This window comes from Chamaea fasciata, unplaced genomic scaffold (genome assembly GCF_029207755.1).
Source record: "Chamaea fasciata isolate MVZ Bird 193981 ecotype frontalis unplaced genomic scaffold, bChaFas1.0.hap1 SCAF_6, whole genome shotgun sequence".
NCBI lineage: Eukaryota > Metazoa > Chordata > Aves > Passeriformes > Sylviidae > Chamaea > Chamaea fasciata.
The window spans coordinates 47,184,723-47,203,588 of NW_027094091.1; the positions used below are offsets into that span (position 1 = coordinate 47,184,723).

Below are 18,866 nucleotides of genomic sequence, written 5' to 3' on the forward strand. Positions count from 1 at the left end.
TTATGCATGGTTCAATTCAAACTTTTAAACTTGTCCTATTATGTGTTTCCTTTTTAAACCTAAACATTGCACAGCATTGATCTCCAAGTGAAATAAGATTTGGACATGTGGAAAATTAATTTATATCAATAACTGGAAGGCAAAGGAGGCTGTCTCAGTTGTTACGGAACCAACGGTGAATGCCGACTTAAAAATGCTAGCAACCAATTTTAAAGAGTCTGATTTTTTACATTGTCTCTATAGTGTACAAATTAATACATACTGCAGATGTGGAGAGATAGGGGTGCACTTACACAGTGATTTGATCTCACTTAAGTAGGGGCTTCTGTGCTTGTGTCTGCTTTCCCTTGTTTCCACTGTTTTTCTTGTACTAGTAAAAGTGCTCCTTCTGTGTAATGACCACCTCAGAAAGCTGATCTTCTTGGCATGGTTGAGTTGAGTTTATGGTTCATAGCTTCTGAAAAGATAGATCTCTTTCCTTGTTCATGCCTGCAATCTACACCATCCCTTTTGAAGTCTCTGGGCCTTCTCCTGTTGCCTGATAAGTGGATTTGGCTCATTACCCAACCTAAAAAACCTCACCCCCAACAAATCCCACATGAAAAACAAAACAAGACAAAAAAACCTCAAATGCAACACTGAAAGTGAAGGCAGTGAAGAGATAGCTTCATCCTCTTGAAATCATACCCCCAGAATTTGCTAATCCTCTTGCAGAGGAAATATGTTTTCTTACGTTCTTATCTACAGTCAGTGGGTAGTGAATGACGTTCCAGACTATTTTTTTCTTTTCAGTTGAGATATTCTTGCAGACAATAACTCATGCTCTTTTATGTGAGATGGATGTTCTGGAAATTTAGGGTATAGAGAGTAGTTTGAGTAAAACTCCACCAAGTGTTGAAGTTGATACAAGCAAAAGACCTCATCAGGTAGCCAGCAAGAGTTAATTTTAACCCTCTGTGTAAGTACAGCTCTGGAGAGATTTAATCTCTTGTACTGAAATTTTCAAGAAAACTCCTCATGGATGACTGCTTCCTCAGGGTTGCTCAGGAGATAATACAGGGAAAAAAAACCTGTGAGAGAATTCTAGATTTTTGCCCAAATCCCCATCTGAATATTTTTTTTTGGAAGAAAATAGGAGAGCTGTGTAGGAGTCCTACCTGTGAGAGGTAGCAGTTCCTGTCTGTGGGGGCCCTGTGCCTCTTGCTCAGAACAATTCATAGTTGTGGAGGCCCATGTCACATGTGCCAAGATAACGATCCCTGAAGGCTTGCATTGGTACCCAGTGCTAACTGCTGGCTCCTAGCCCAGTCAGCTTTGTTTAAGGCACATCTAGCACTTTTTTTTTTCTGTTTCTTTGAAGATAACAGTATAATGAATGGCAAGATATCTTAGTGGTTGCTTAGCTCAGTGAGAGACAATGAAATCAAGGCAAGGCTAAACAGGCATGTCTTGTTTTTAGACTGTATTAATGCAGTGCTATCTTGAGAATTTAATTTCTGTTGATTTCCTTTAGTTTGAACAAGAAACCTTATAAGAAGGCTGAAGGAGGACTTCTTATAAGGGTATTTAGGGAGAGGACAAGGCTTTAAACTGACAGAAGGTAGTTTAGATTAAATACCAGGAAGAAATTAATTTCTGTGAGTCTGGTGAGATACTGGAACAGGTTGCCCAGAGAAGCTGTGGATGCCCCATCCCTGGAGGTGTTGAAGGCCAGGTTGGATGGCGTTTTGAGCAACCTGGTCTAATGGGAAGTGTCCTGCAGGGGACAGGGGCAGGGGGGGTTGGAACTAGACGATCCTTAAGGTCCCTACCAACCCCAACCACTCTGTGCTTCTATAATTTTATGAAATAAATTGTTCAGCATTTTAAAAACATTTGTCAGCATTATGAAAACATGTGCTTGTTCTGCAGAGAAGGCTACCTGTGTGCTCTACTGTAAATAACAAGAGCATAGCCAGGAGCTTGAGAGAAGCAATTTTGCAATTTTATATGGCACTTGTAAGACCTTGTCTGGATATTTTGTCCAGGTTTGTGCCCTTCTCCTTCACCCATAAGGAAACAGACATTGATGTGCTTCTGTGGGCTGAGCAGAATGTCACCAAAATGATCAGAGGCTGGAGTATGTCACGGCATGAGGAGAGGCTGAGGGGAAGTGGATTTGGTCAGCCTGGAGAAGAGAAGACTAAAGGAATTCTTGTTGCAGTTTCTATCGTCCAGGTGGGAGAGTATAGGGAAGACTGATGAAGACTTGTCTTAGAGGTGTACAAGGGTAGGATGAGGGGCAGCACGCATGACGTGAAATATGGGAGATTAAAATTAGACATAGGGGAAAGAAACCTTTTGCTATAAAGATGGTCAGTTATTAGAACAAGTTGCTTTGAGTGTTTGTGTGTGCTCTGTTCTTAGAGATATTAAGTGCTTGACTGGCCAAGGTCCTCAGCAGCCTGCTGTAGTAGCACCAGTTTTGGACTAGATGATCTCTAGAGACAATCTGCATCAGCAAAGAACCCACCACCCCTGTGTGAGCAGGCACATTTCCATAACAAATCTAGGTGGTTTTGTTTTTGGTTTGGTTTGGTTTTTTTTTTCTTTTTTATATGAATGCATGCATTGAGCAATAAGAAATATTGAGGAATATTCTGTAACTTGTCCTTTGGTAGAATTAAGCTTTCAGTAAAACTGATGCCTTAGAATGGTCACTAGATGGCTTGCTAGCCTAGCATTTTCCTAATTCCTAAAATTCATACAGTTTAAAGATGCATGGATTGCTTTTGCTGCTGGTTTTCTTGTTTTGTTGTTGTTTTCTTTAATCTAAGTTGATGTTTTAAGTTACACTTTCATGTGTGCAAGGGAGTAGGTTTGCTAATCCTACAAGTTCTCTAAATGTCAGACTCAGTTGCTAGAACTGTCTTCAAGATGTTTACATTTGTATAATGAAGTAGGTTGTTGACAGAAACTGCATTGTGAAACCTTTGTTTTGCCTGTTAGTGGGACACTAAAACCAGGATAATACTTTAAGAGATCTTCTTAATAGGCACATTTATTTTAGGCTATTTCTGGTTTGTAAAATTAGGACATCCTAGCCTGGTAATGAGCCAGGGTCCAGAGGGAAATCTGTGAAGCAGCATAATGTGCACTCCATCATTATAGTGTTGCTTACAGGAGGCAATACCTTCATTTGATTCTGGGCTTGTTGTTGTGACAGGAGTTTGCTGCAGCTTTCCTGGGCTGTAATGCTGCTGCTCAGGCACAGAAAACAAATGGCTGATTTTGCCTAACTTAAAATGTAATAAATCTGCTTCCAAAATAATATCTGATATGTAACAGACCAGGCTTTTCCTTATAAAACACCATTTCTAAGTGCTAGTTTAATTTGTCTTCTTTTGATGTGTCTTTGAGGATATGAATTATGCAACAGCCAGTGAGACTCATCACATCTTGTTACTCCTGTAGTCATTTTATCTCTTACTTGTCAGCATTCTACTGCCTTTGTTTTACTTTCCATGGAGGTAGTGCCTAAGATCTGATAAATGCATTATAATTCCTGAGCTAACTTTGTGTTTTCTACAAGCATACATATTTAATCTGGCCTGCATATACTGGAAAAGTAAAGATAATTTAATTATTGTTGTTATGGGTCTGTATATACTCTGCTCCAAGGGTGAGCTTTTTTCCTCCAGAAGTAAAGCATTACATTAAGAAGTTTATCAAACAGTGAAAAATATGTTTTAAAAAGAACAGTCAGCCTCTTTTCATTGATTTTTTGCTACTGAACATCACTGAAGCATTTGACTGGGGTTTGACGTGTAACACCATCATTTGTTGGAGGAGACTCTACAGTTTCATCATGGTGACCCTCTCTCTTTTTTTAATTATGATTTTATCTTTGTGTTGATCTCTTCTAACAAGTTTAAGGTCTTGAGTTCTGAGTGTTGTGGAGTGAGAATATCTTGTTTAATCTACACGGAAGAACACTCTTCAAATTAAAAAATTGATATGTTGGTTATAGAGCTAGATTTTGGTTCATTGCATATGTATGTACAGATGACATCACATTTAAATAATCTGAGAGTTAGTATATAGATGAAAATACTAGCATGTCATTAGCTGTAGGAAATACATTTAATTTGTACTTCTGTGTCAATTTGCAATAGAGAAGGAGCTTTATTTATTTCACCTTCATGTTACCATTTCTAATATATCTTGTATAGTGAATGGCTTAAATCCATAAACTCTCAGTCTCTAAATCTTTTTTTACTTCTTCGGCATGTGTAAAAGCATAGAGTCTGCTTTTCCACTCTAGATAATGTAGGCATTAATAAGTCATAAAAACATCACTTAATCCAATAGTCAAATATTTACTAGGTAATGTTATATGGGTTACTTAAGGTTTAGAAAAAAATCTCGTTAGAATGTTTCATCTGTTTTTAGAATGTTTACCAATCTGCTGGCTTGAGTAACTAGCAATATATCATAATCTTGGAACAGTGCTGGCTTTTAGCTGAGTAAAAATTGCATAATTAATAACTCTTGCTACTGTGTAGTGCAACATCAGAATTTTACTTTTTGATGTGTGTTCAGTGCCCTAGAGGCATTCTGAGGAAATATTAAGTTCTGTTTATTCCTTTTATACAGGACATTGTACCAGTGGATGCCTCTTATGAGGTGAAAGAGCTTTATGTGCCAGAAAACAAGCTACAGTTGGCCAAAACTGATGCTGAGTCTCTGTTAACCCTGGAAATAAATAAGGTATTGTGTGTTCAGGTGTCTCATTGCTGTAGCTGAAGGACTGATCTGTTCTTACTGTAAGTAGATGTAGTTGAAATACCTGTACTGGTTACAGAATTGTCTTGGTTTAGATAGACAGATATCTGCCAGGGAGGGTTGGAGTCTCCCTTAAAATGTAAGCCCCTCCCCCCCTTTTCCAAATTATCATAAATTTGCAATTAAAAGGCTGTCAGGCAAAGATTTTGGGAATAGGTATAGCAGTTCTTTACTAGGGATATAAAAATACAGATGTTGTAGTACAGAAGAATAAGCAAACAAATAAACAAACAAGAAATCCTAGAAAACCCTGACAGAGTCAGAAATACAACTTGACACCCTGTTGGTCCGGGTGTTGGAAGCAGTCCAAAGTAAGCCCTCCTGGAGTGGCAGATGTGGTTCTGTTGGAGTGGAGATGGTCCCGTTGAAGAAAAAAGGGTCCAATAATGGTGAGATGTGTCCGGTCTTCCTCCAGGGATCCGGTGGAAAAACTGGATACCTAGTGGGACTGTGGCTCCTTTTTATCTAGGTTAAGATGGTTTGCCTCCTCCTCCCTGTGTGGAGCAGCTTACAATAGTGCAGTGTAATGTGTAATGTCATTGGTGAGCTCTTAATGGTCCATTAGCAGAAGACATTCTCACGGAAGTAGTGAAACAATGAAGAGAGATAAGTAGCACTCCACCATCTGATAAGTGACACTGACTCATTTGGGCAAAGATAAGCAATTCTGCTCCACCCAGATGGAATAGAATAATATGCTCTTTACAAAACCCATGACAAGAATACACCTTGATATACTTTTTCCCTCTTTCCTTGAGCGAAAGCACAGCATCTGTGTTTTTGTTTACTTACCAGATCTTCATACTTTCATGAATAATGTCTGGTATAGTGTTACTTAGTTTATCCCTACCCTGGAGAAAAAATTTACAGTGATTTCCTCCCATGCTCCCCCCATGGACGAAATCATGCCTGGAATGTCTTGTATGAGAAATTGCTTCTAGAAGGATTGCTTAATTTTATTTTTAATTTACTTACAGAAACCATTTTACTGTGAATTGTAATTGCCTAGAAATATAGGGGAAATCAATTACTGCTTCTTGATTTTTCCTGTTGGTAGTCTTCAGCTGAACAGCAGTAACTTTTAACATGTATACATCAGACTGAAACAGTTGCAAGGAGATTATCAGATCTACTTTATTGCTTTTTTTTTTCTGATTAGAACATACTTGTGCTATGTTTTTAGTTTCTAGCAGAGAGAATATGGGAAAGGATGGATCAACTTGATCCACCCTGTTCTTTCTTTGGTTAAATGCATTATTTTCCAACTCAGATCAATTAGATGTAGCCGCTTCTGGCTGTGTTTCTATTCTACTTCATTCATTTTTCTGGAGAACTAAACCTAAACACAGATACAATACATGAGTTTTTTCACTGGCTTTACTAGATGGTTTTACTAGAACTTAAAGCAAAGCATTTGATCCAGGAGCTGACTAAGCTCAGAGTTCAGTATCTATTGTGAGTAGACTTTGAAGGGTTTGGGTCACATACTAAGCACTGAACTAAGTAATTTTAAAATTTGCCTGGTCTTTTACTAGTAATGAATATTGATACTTCCTTTCACCACATTTTACTAATTTCATTTTACATACATCTGTGTAAAACTATTAATTGCCTTGTTGAGGAATAAATATTTAAGGTCACCATTATAAAACTTCAGTAGTGTCCCATTCTAAATTTCTCCCTATCTAGAAAAACAAATAATTTCTCCCTCCACCCCCAACCACTGGCTTGTTAAATATCAAACAAGTATCTAAGGTAAGCTGGGGAAGAAACTGTGTTTTGTACTTGCCTCAGTATAAATTAAACAGTGTAATAAAATTAGTCATGCCCTTTGTAAAAGAGTCTTGCACAAGCAAAGCCTGTCCTTGTCAAAAACTTGACCAAGTGTTAGTAATGCACATGCAGAAATAATGGAGACCACACACCAAGTCATAGTGTGACTCAGTGCTAAGGAAGGAAATTCTCTGTAAACTGATATCTCATACTAAAGTAAGTACTAGCCCAGAGAGAATTTTACTTCTGGATTGTCTCACTAGCTTTTGAAAAAAATTGTTTCTAATTTGTTTAAAGGTTAGACCTCTTAATATTTACACCCATAATTCTGGTATTTTTTGTGGTAATTGTATGTGTTGTTATTTTTTTTTAACACTGTTGTTATCTTTTTTATGTTAGATAAAGGCAAATCGGATTCTCCAGTTTTGTTAAGATGAACTTTATCCAAATTTACAAATAAAATTTGTTGTTGTGTGTTTGTTGGTTTGGTTTTTTTAACACATGGAAATTTGATCCAGTGTAGGGACTGAAAAATAGCCAAAAATATGAACAGTGAGGAACAAATTGTTCTTTTTTCCTTACTTGTAGAAACTTGGAGTTATTTGTGCTTAAAAACTGTAATACTGAGAAATCTTCCATTTGTATTTTCCTGCATTTTAGAATTAAATCATTATCTGTTATGATTAATACCTGATGCCAGTAATTAAGCAGCAACTTTTACCTGCTCTAAGTCTATTTCTTCATTTCTTTACAAGGTGGATATGCAGTGGGTACAAGTGCTAGCAGAAGGTTGGGCAACACCCCTGAATGGCTTTATGAGAGAGAGAGAATACCTCCAGTGCCTTCACTTTGACTGTCTCCTTGATGGTAGGGTAAAACACACCATTTGTAAAACCGAGCAGGCTCATCATACTTCCAAAATATTTTCGATGCTTTGCTTCTTAGTGGTGTTATCGTAACACATTATCTGGCTTCTGCACAACTTGAGGTCTGGGATATGAGAATAGAATTTTATAATAACCAGTTTTAAATGTGATGGGTTTTTTCTTTTTATAACTTCCTTTTATACCTACCATCATATTAGAATTTGAATATTTCATCTTTTTGCCTTTACAAAATTTTTTTCAAATATCTGAATTTTTGAAAAATGTTTAATTCTAAAATGTACACTTCTAATTTGTTTTGAAGAAATTGATCTTAGGATTTGACATTGCAATTTAATTGCTGTTTAGCTCTGTGACCAAAAGATTTGTTCTGTATTAGTAATGAAGGAAAGGACAACAAACTGACTTGAGTGCTGGAGCTGTTGCAAATGTGAAATCAGAATCTGAGTATGAACAATTGTCACATGTAATTGATTTACTATGAGTTAGTAATTATCTTGGGATGATTTAAATGGATAATTGTTATTTTGCATTACTGGTTGGCTAAGAACTTTGTTAAGATAGTGAATAACATTCTCAGATTTTGGAGTTTGATTGTGATCCTCCGTAGTTTTCAATTTATTCTTCTATGAAGGTTGTTTTACTCCAGCCTTTTTCCTATAGTCATGCTTCCTTTTGCATCACTCTTTTCTTGATAGAGAACAAATAGCAGAACAAAAAGAAGTCACTTTTCTCTCAATGCTGTGATACAGACATCTGTCATCCTTTTTATATTTCTTAATTCCCTTTTGTCTAGATGCTATCCTAGACAGCATAATACCATCCTGTTATTTTGCAGTATAATTTTGGGCTACTAGTTTTGTTCTCATTTCATTTGCCTTCTGTACATCCATCCAGATGAAGAGTCCTCTGCAGATGACATGCAATGCATTCAGCTGCTAAAATAGCTTGTAGATCCTAGTTCTGTCCTGTAATTTTCTGTAAATCAGAATTTTTATAAGGCATTTAAGACCTTGTATAGGTGAATGTTTCAGATATAACAATATAACAATTTTTAAAACTTCTTTTGCTGTTATTTTGAGTATCTCGTCTGTGTTACAGAAAATACATGTAATGAAAAATAGCAACTTATTGATGGAAACGATTTTCAGTCCTAAGCTTGGATAAATCATTATGTTTTTCTAGATGTCCTGTTACTGATTTCCTCGTTTTAGAGATCTACTATAGCACTTGCATGTGTAAATCTTTTTAGAAAAATGATTGCCTTAAAGCTGCTTTGCTACTCGCAGCAATGGCAACAGTTAAGTCAAAACAACATCCTCAAAGTTTCCTCCTTGCTTGGTGTGTTAGTTCAGGGTCTTACAGCAGCAGTCATTTTGCAGGGCTTTGATTCTGAAGAGAGGGAAATGGTTTATTTCCTGCAATGCATCTCATCCTTTGGGCTTTAAAACCAGTGTTCATACTAACTGACTTCTAAGCTATGGAGATCAGTGCAGATAGTCTCCCTTTAAAAATTATGTTGTCTGGAAAAGTCTCATCCTGACACTGTGCTCATCTGTGATTTAACAGACTTGCTTCACTACCTTGCCTCAGTTTCTTATTTGTACAGTGGCTGAAGAAAAATGTAGCAGATATTATGTATTTATTGCTGGTCATGGACAAAATAATCAACAGGCTTGACATCTCTTAATATTTTGAAATATTTATTTACTTGTCTGCAAAGCAAAAGGTTTTTTTAAATCATCAGTTTTGGGGTGTCAAACCACTCTGTGACTGCTGCCAAATTCAATTTTATGACCTAGTTGCTTTGAAAATAACTCTGGGCACCAAGGCTGAACTTAGGAGGAGATGCACAGAATGCATTATACATTTTGCATTGGGAAAGAAGGGGGGGATCTATTTTTCCCTTACATTTTTCATCCAGCTTTATAATTTTTAATTTCCTAAGAAATTTAATTTTCTAATAAAAAAAATTTATTGCTTAAATAATAGCAAAATTTGCCTTATTTTAGAGTCTTGAAAAATGCCAAAACCTCCATTAACTTTAAAGGGTCCATGACTTCTCTCCTGGAGGCCACCCAAAAGTTTTGCACTCGGGCATATGCTTATAAGAACCTAAGCCTTTACAGAAGACTTACGATATTTACTCCGCTGGTTTTCTCAAATCTCACTCTTGTAGAAAAGAAAAACAAGCCTTACAGCATCTGGCAGTGAAGTAGGTGCTTAAAAACGAGGACCACACATAACCTCAAAATTCAGCTATGTTGGTTTAGTTTTAAAAGTAAAGTAGCTGGTAAACATTCAGCTGAACAAACTGTGTAAAATGTTTGCCTGACTCAGCAGTTTCTCTGCAGTTTTTTTCTGAAAGGTAAATGCTTGAATCTGAGTACAGTTTTAAGTAAACAACAAAAGTCACCTTTTGAAATAGTTCAGTTATGTGTGTTAACTACTTGGGTACGTTTGTTTGCTCCTATTGCATTGTTTTTTTCTTCAGGACCAAAAGCATGTCTACTTAGAATATCATTTCCTTTTTGCTAATTATCCACTCCATTAGCAATCTTGCCTAATATTTTAGATGATCTATTTTAAAACGTTATTTGTGTATTTCTGCTTTCTATATAGATTCTTAAGAGAGGTATTAATTGGACATTCCCAAAAAGTAGTGTCCTTGCAGTTTAAATATTTTTGTGCACCTCTATGTACTAGCTATTTTCAGTACTATGTTCACTCCTTCTGAAATCTCAGTGTTTGCTCAATTTTATAGCACAGGTGTCTTATGGAAGCATGAGTTCATTCCAGAAGTTGTTAAATCCTTGTTAAAATAAGTGTTTCAACTACCTGTCATGTAATACACTTACAGCCTTAAAAGTAACCTGTTAATTAGGTAGATTTTCATAACAAACATTGATGACTATTAGTAAGGATAAAGGTCTTTTTTTTTCCTTTCCAGGGGGAGTTATTAATCTGTCAGTGCCTATAGTGCTAACAGCTACTCAAGAAGACAAAGAAAGGCTTGATGGGTGCACAGCAATTGCACTGGTGTATGAAGGTCGCCGCGTTGCCATTCTCCGTAATCCCGAATTCTATGAGCACAGGAAAGAGGAACGCTGTGCTAGGCAGTGGGGAACAACATGCAAGGAACATCCCTATATCAAGGTGTGTGTTTAAAAGTTGAAAATCTAGTCCTATTCGCTGTACTGTTGTGGAGCTGCAAATTCAGTGAAATGCATGTCTATGATTGATGTACTTTGACAAAAAACTACTTTGAAAATTAATTAAAATACCTGAGCAGAAGCAAAGGTGATTTTTTTTCTGTGCAGCTGTTGAATAGTCTGTACTTAGTGTGAAAATCTAATGTCAATATGTACACATGAAATGAATTTAGAATGTACTGTAGAATCTGTGCTACAGAAGAGAGAACTTTGCTCTCCAGTGTGCCTAGGAAACACATCCCTCTCTGTCACCAGATGGATCATCAAAGCTCCTTAATCAGTGGATATATGCATTGTGAGGGATAGAAAACTTCTTTTCTGCCTGCATGTGGTGCACGTGAGACCTGCCTGCTTTAGATGTTTTTCAAACAGGCCCTGTTCCTGGAGAGTTCATCATTTAACTCTCTGGGGAGTAATATCCTATCCATTGCGTTCATTATGTTTTATTATCTTGGCCGTATGTGTATGTTGTACTGAAATGTTCTAATTGTAACCTGCTCATCACAATGCTGTGTTGGCTTATGCAAGCTCATGTGAATGTTGCATCTTAGCTCTGCAGAGCCAAAATATGTTTATTTCCCCTTTTGTTTCTCTGGTGGTTTTGTTTATATGTATGACATAAAATTAGGTAAAGAGAAATCAAATAAGCCTCAAATTATGAGCTTGCTCTTGAAAAGGGAAAGCCTTTAAATGTTGTAAAAGTATCTGTATGACTAATAGAAGATTTTCAAAGTCCTTGATGTGTTCTGTGGTGTTGAACAGAAGATTATCCCTTTACTGAAAACTTAACAGGGATCTAATAAATTCTAAGAAAATCTCCCACTGACAAAATTTGAATGACTTCTTATGTAGAAGATGAGGAACTTATATTTTTATGCCTGTACTGGGGTGCATAGTAGTAACATGACAGCACATGAATTTGGTGGCCCTTCTTAATTAATCAGATTTATTTGGGTACCTGAGAGATTATGTAGTGCAGAGTTTTCTCATCTTCATATGATTATCATACCTTCCCTCCACCTTGGTAAGATGTCAGAGTCTGGCATTTTCTTTGAGAAGGGAGTGGTTACTGTGGCGTCATTTAACTCCAGCAGGTCAAAAGAAAAATGAATTGAAAAATTCACACCTAATTCACGCATCTTGGCTTTTGGGTTTAGTATGTAGTATCTTCTGTCATATCAAGATTTATTGTCATTTCTAAATTACATAAGGCTAAAAAAGTTATCAGAAATGTGTGTGAAACTTGAAAGCTTTTTGTGATTTCATCTTCAAAAGAAAATGCATTCTTAGAAATTAAAAATTTCAGAGTAATGTCTATGGCTATTTGTAGAATATGTTAAGCAGCTTGCCATAATTATCTTTTGATAAAGCGTGAGGTGATATTTAAAGATATAAAAAGAAGTGTAGTGACTGTCCAACATCTGTTACTTGGGTAAACTTCTACCATGAAACAAGTCCAAAGAGGCTGTTCTACTTCAAAGATTCTGATTTTATTTGTAGATTCAAGTGAGTGAGTAGTTAATCAGAGTTGTTTTGTTTGCCACTTTATTCCTGACCAGAATCTTCTAAACTACAGTGATACTGCAACAGCATTTGCTTTGGCCAATAACTATAAAGTGTGCAACTTCATTGTATGGCTATATTGTAATTAATTTTTAAAATACGTAGTAATAAAAATATATGCTAATATATAATAAATAAATTGTAATAGACAGGTCTTTCTGGACACTATCTTTGTTTGTCATGTAGTGTTGGTTAAGAATATTGGCTATTTGCATTTCTGTATATTATCTCAATTTTGAAAGAAAGGCATATGCTTCTCTAAGCATATGCATAATCTCTACAGGAGAGATTGGTGCATCTCTCCTGTATCATGGTATAACATGTCTGGACTATGCTCCAGTGAACTTGTTTTCATTTTTTAAACACTGATGCTTGACTTACGCCTGTCAAGTAAAATTAACGTGGAACACAGTCCTTGGTAAAGATGTGTCCCCATTGCAATGCTCTAGATACTCAGGAGGAGCTGATAACTAATCCTGACGTGGACTTTTCTTTCTTTCTTTTCTTAGATGGTTATGGAGCAAGGGAACTGGCTTGTAGGTGGAGATCTACAGGTCCTTGATCGTATTTATTGGAATGATGGACTTGATCAATACCGCCTCACTCCAGCTGAACTGAGGCAGAAATTCAAGGAAATGAATGCTGGTGAGTAAATTTTTTTTGCTTTCTTTCTTCCTGCAGAGGCTTATCCAAATGTCTGCTGCCACCACTGAGGCTGGCATTGTTTCAAGGATGAAAATTTTGAATGCTCTGGTAGGTGGCATTCTTTGCTTTTAACAGTAATAATTTTTATGATCTCAGGCATTGCATTGCCTAAATGCATAACAGAAGCTGGTAATGCCTGAGGTTCTGAACTTTATCTTTCCATGCACTGTAGACATGTCAGTAATGCAAGAAAAGGTAATGTTGAAGTGGTAAGATGTGAATTAAAGATCATGTTTGCCCAAAACTACAGAGGTATGGTTGGATGCTGAGCTTTCATGCTCTGCTATTCTTAGTTTGTTCCGTGCTGCTTCTAGGGAACAAGGCTTATGGAGGAGTGCAGGTAGGCTGGTGCCAAGTTTCTTTTCTGCACAAGGAATAAAACAGTTTTTTTCACAAAAGTAGTTGTCTTAGGCAGGTAAGTAAGAGGCTGAGGAATGTCATAAAGCAGAGAACAAGCAAGCTGCTTTCACTGTGGCAGTGACTGGCAGGCAGCTGCATTGTAAATGTGAGGAGATAGATTAACATCAAGAATGCAAACCACAACTGGTCCCGAGCTCCTGTCGTTGTTCTGTGTGGTCAGTATGTCCAGCAGCTGGAGGTCTGGGATATCCGTCTTTTGGCTAACCCCTAAACAAACACATATTTGAGATCTGAAAAAACCTTGTTCACTAGGTTTCGCTGGTTCCATATTGGAAAATATCTCAACTACAGTGACTTTGCTGTCTTGTGGGCTACTTGAGTTCATCTGAATTTGCAGGAGAGAGAAATCCTGGTTGTGGCAGTGTTTTTTATTGTTGAGTTTGTAACACTCTGGAACAGCAGTTAGTCTTGCTTTGTTCTTACTGTGCTTAAAATCTACTAAACTAAGGTGAAAGAAACTTAAAACATTAAGTCCCCTTTTATTAGTTTTGTTCCAAACAGGTCCATTTGTTCTCTTGATGATATATTTTGCCTTTAAAATGGGGTAGCATAGTTTGATTTCCTGTTAGAATATAATACCCTTATGCAATGAAAAATCCAAATAGAAGATTATAGCTCTTGGAGAAACCAGAGTAATTCTGTAGAAAATTCAGAAGTTAAGGAAACTGATTTTTTTTTTTTTTGGTGTGTGGTTGTTTATTATCAGTTTTTCTTATTAAATAAAGTGATTTTGTAATAATTGATAATTCTTCAATGACCTGTGAGCACTGCCATTATACTTCTTCAATAGAGCTCAGAGGAGAGCATGTACTGAAGATTTTCCTGTGGCTGTACACTCCTGATAAAATAATTTGCTTTACTTATATCTTTTGTCTTGGTGTTTTTTTTTCTCTACAGATGCTGTCTTTGCATTCCAGTTACGCAACCCAGTGCACAATGGGCACGCTCGCTTGATGCAGGATACTCATAAGCAGCTTCTGGAACGTGGCTATCGGCGCCCAGTTTTACTCTTGCACCCCCTTGGAGGCTGGACAAAGGAGGATGATGTTCCTCTTATGTGGCGCATGAAGCAGCATGCTGCAGTACTGGAGGAGGGAATCCTGAATCCAGAAACAACAGTGGTAGCTATATTCCCTTCTCCCATGATGTATGCAGGACCAACTGAGGTAAATATATCAGGAGTTTAAAGTAAAACAAAGCTTGATAGTGCACTAAAATACTTTGTGCTGCATCTGATGTTTGTGTGTTGTGTTGTTTTAATGGAGGGAGAGAGGAGACTAATTTTGCTTAGGACAGCAGATTATCAAGTTTCTGCCACCAACCAAAACATTCTCTTCTGAAGAACCTTCTGTATTGGAGGATTTTGCTGGAAATGGTGGGAGAAAATACTGAATTTATAGGTTTCTTTCTTTACAGTTACAAGGATATGGTAATAGTTTAATCCTTCCTCCTTTTTATGGTCTTTTTCAGAAGTCATTGTAAGATCTGTTAACATACTGAGTGATTGTCCTGTTAAAATACTTAAGTTTTATGATTGTTAAGCAAAAAGTTTGTATGTTGGAGGGGTATTCACATATTGAGAAAAAAACAGTCTGTCTATTTTCTGGCAAACTTAATTCAGAGAGGATTGTTTCAAGGCTTCTGTATGAAATAATTCTTTGGCAACACTTATTTAGGAGCCAGGTCTTGGGTTGGAGTCCCTAGAGGTTTATGGGATGCAGCAGAAAGAATAAATGTTCTCAGCTGAGGACAATTCCTCAAGGGGATATTGATTCTTCATCTCATTAATTTTTTTTCCCCCTCCTTGCTCACCTTCACCTTGAATCACAAGAAGTTCAAGTTCTGACCAGACTCCAAGATTTACTCTTGCATAGCTTTTTGGATAGATAGGAGATCTTACTAGTGAAGTTAAATTAGGCAGATGCCACTTATTTTCTGCTGGCCAGTTGACTGGTCAAACAGAGTTTTCATTGCTTTTCAGTCCAGAGAAGAAAACCTGCAGTCCAGATCTAGCTGAGGCATGTGAGTGAGTTAATGTTGGGAATCTTCCGCTGTTCTCCATAGGCCTTTTGTGAGAATTAGCAGGAATCTTCTACCTCATTTTTGTATGTGTGAGGAGGAATCAAAATCCACATTCCTTATTTTGAAAAGGATAAAATTTTTCTCCTTACCTGTATGGCATTTCCAGTGACCTTAGAGTACAGCCTGATAGTAATGTTTGTTCAAGTAATAAAAGAGATTCTTTCTTTAGTAATTTTCCATAAGTTATTTAGCAGTCTTTGGTACTAGATCTGTTTCTATAGCACAAGTGCTTCACAGAACAAGCAGCTGGTAATATGGTTATCTACAGGGAGGATGTGTTCTTCCAGTCTGTAAAAATCCTAATGGACAAGTTTAATAAATATCAATTTAACAATTTTTGTATTTTTAACATTCCTGATAAGTGCCTTGGAAAAAAAGAAACAGTTCTGTAACACAAAGCTGTATGAAAATGCAATAAATTCACCTGCTTAGGAAAGTACATCTATTACAAGCATTCATATGCAGTATGTACCTAGTTTGTGTCCTTTGGGTTTTAATGTTCATACAGACAGAGAGTTAGTTCTGCCTTGAACAACATCCTTGGCACACGTAAAAGTTGAAAATGCTGAACATGGGTGGCTTTTCGTTCTGAATGTGAGTGCTGAAGTAACTTTCTGAGTACCTACTGTGCAAATAAAACAGGATAGTATGGTTTAGCTGTAAGTTTGATGGTGATCCACTTAACTGGTTCTTTTTTATGCTGTGGCTCCATAGTGAAAATCACATCTGATTAAGGAAAACATGGTAGTTACAGAGTGCGTGCCCATTTTGAGACCTGCAGTTTTGGAGTACTTTCTTCTGTTAATTTTTTTTTCCTGTCTCTGTTGTAGGTTCAGTGGCACTGCAGATCACGGATGGTTGCAGGAGCTAACTTCTACATTGTAGGGAGAGATCCAGCAGGGATGCCACACCCTGACACTGGGAAAGATTTGTATGAACCAACCCATGGTGCCAAAGTGCTGACAATGGCTCCAGGCCTCCGAGCACTGGAAATTGTACCCTTCAGGGTTGCAGCTTACAATAAAAAAAAGAAGTGCATGGATTATTATGACTCTGATCAGTAAGTTGTATTTTCATTCTAAGAAAATTTTGAGCAATAGCAGCCTGTTACCCCTGCCCACATTAAAAAAAAAGTTTATAATTAAATTCATATTGCACTAATAGGGCACTGTTTAGATGTGATTTTAGATCAGTGTGACTTTTAGACAAATGTAACTTCATTTCAGCATGATTTGGTTCACAGTGCAGCTACCTGATCTAACTTTAGCTGCCACTTGAAGACTCCACTGGTACTGAGGTTTCTCTAAATCTGGAACATAGTGGTTCAGACTGGTAAATCCAGAGAAAGATTACTATTTCTTATAATGGTAAGATTAGCTTTCTGCTGCTTTGTCTAAGTAAGCTTCCCAGGTGTCGGGTATGCATCAGATAGGAGGGAAGAGACACAGTGAGAGTGTGCAGCATGGAGGAGAAAGTGGACAAGATGGGGTGACAAATAGCTATTTATTTTCTTTGTTAGTAATAAAGCAAAATGACGCCCTAAGAATATTCTGTGTCCCAGGGTTTTCAGCTGTTTTGTTGTGGGTTTTTTAAAATCCAATTACAGTACAGTTAATTTCACCTTCTGTATGCAAATTTCCATATAATTTTTTCCTTTGTGTGGCATAGCAGTGTCCAAAACTTAGCGTATTTGTTGCTCTTGTGACAATGAAGGATACTGGGAAGATGACTTGTCATTTTAATTTAATCCTCTTTATTCAGATTATTGGAATGTGCTTTTGTTTTACATCAAGTGCAGTTGAAGTTGGTACTGAAATGCACACTTCTCTCGGCAGCCTGTTCCAGTGCTTCACCACCTTCACAGGAATGAATTTCTTCCTAATACCCAATCTAAACCTACATTCTTTCAGTTTAAAATAATTCCTCCTCCTCCTATCACTACACGCCCTTGCAAAAAGTTCCTCTTCAGCTCTCTTGTAAATTCCTTTAGGAACATGAAGGTGCTATAAGGTCTCCCTGAAGCCTTTTCTACAAACTAAACAACTCCAACACTAAGCCTGTCAGCAGAGGAGAGGTACTCCAGCTCTCTGATCAAATTTTTTTCCCTCCTCCGGACTCACTCCATCAGATCCATGGACTTTCTATGTTGAGGTCCCTAGGTCTAGATGTGGTGCTCCAGGTGGGCTGTCACAAGAGTGGCGTAGAGGGGAAGAATCACGTTCCTGGACCTGCTGGTCATGCTTCAATACAGAAAGATCAAATTGAAGTAGTTTTATTGGTGTGTCAATTCTTAATAAATTAGAATAGTAAGGGAGTAGCAATGTGACAGGCCAAAATTCAGAATATTGATTATCTGATCATCGATACTGTACTCTTAGCAGGATAGATGTGATTTCAATCAAGGTGAGTGAAAGTATACCTCTGTCATTAGCCATAGCAAATGATTAAAAAAAACCCCAAACAACTCTTGGAGATTTCTAAATGAAAAGCAGGTGGAACAGATTTTGCCTTCTGCCACTGACTGCATCGTGTGCGCCCTTCTATCCTTTTGCTGTATCTGTGAGGCCTTGCTTTGGGGCACTTTTTTCCCTGGTTCTATAACTGTCATGGGATAAAGGCCATGCTGCTACTAATGTGTAGTTCTGCCCTGGTGCTGTCAGGATGTAAGCCCATTTGTCCTGTCCTTCCCTAGATAGTGTTTGTAGGTGGTCTGGAGTGTGGCAGTAATCCTCTAGATGGCAATGCAGACACATGCAGGCTCCCATTGCTGCTCCTGCCTGCCAGACAGAACACTGTGGTAGGCTCCAGACAGAGTTAGAGCTTGGGTGGGTGCAGCTGGCTGCCTTTCAAGATGGTCTGTGTAATGCTGAAAATGTGGCAGACTCCTGGACCATGTGGTGTTTGACTCTGCAAGGAGGATGGCAGGGAAGAGAGGATTGCCAGAGGAAACATGAGAGGATCAGTACTGGTAGAAGACCCTTGGATGTGAAATAGTGCTGTTTGTGGAAGTATTTCCTGAGCTCACTTGGTGATAAACACAGCATGAAAATGTGGGAAGGAGGGTTGTATACATAGATGCATTCCTGTGATTTGTTTTAGAAAAGGGTAATTTGGTATCTCTTGCACCTTTCTCAGTTTTTTGAGGCTTGGACACTTGACAGCCAACTAGGTGATTCCAGAATGTACATCACTAATGAGTATGTGGAAGCTTATGGCAAGGGGGTTTCCCTTGGACTGAGCTATAGCTGCTGGGTGTATTATTCTTTCCCTGTGTGATGATCTTGTCTGTTCTTTCAGGCCCCCTGGACTCCTCTGTTTGGAAAGGTGCTTGTGAGAAACTGTAATAGACCTCATACGTTACCTTGAGTGTCTCTGTAATTTTGTAGAGTTGCACCCACACCTG

The 18,866-nt window shown here is 37.6% G+C and overlaps 1 protein-coding gene across 2 annotated transcripts in view; it reads left to right on the forward strand.

The window, feature by feature from the left end:
- The window catches only part of PAPSS1 (3'-phosphoadenosine 5'-phosphosulfate synthase 1), a 40,672-nt gene that overhangs the window by 14,786 nt on the left and 7,020 nt on the right, over window positions 1-18,866 (forward strand). For both annotated transcript variants that reach the window (XM_066186265.1, XM_066186266.1), the window contains exons 6-11: window positions 4,636-4,749; window positions 7,353-7,464; window positions 10,432-10,637; window positions 12,766-12,901; window positions 14,279-14,547; window positions 16,294-16,523. In XM_066186265.1, coding sequence (XP_066042362.1) covers window positions 4,636-4,749; window positions 7,353-7,464; window positions 10,432-10,637; window positions 12,766-12,901; window positions 14,279-14,547; window positions 16,294-16,523 — 1,067 coding nt within the window. The remainder of the gene's footprint in view (window positions 1-4,635; window positions 4,750-7,352; window positions 7,465-10,431; window positions 10,638-12,765; window positions 12,902-14,278; window positions 14,548-16,293; window positions 16,524-18,866) is intronic.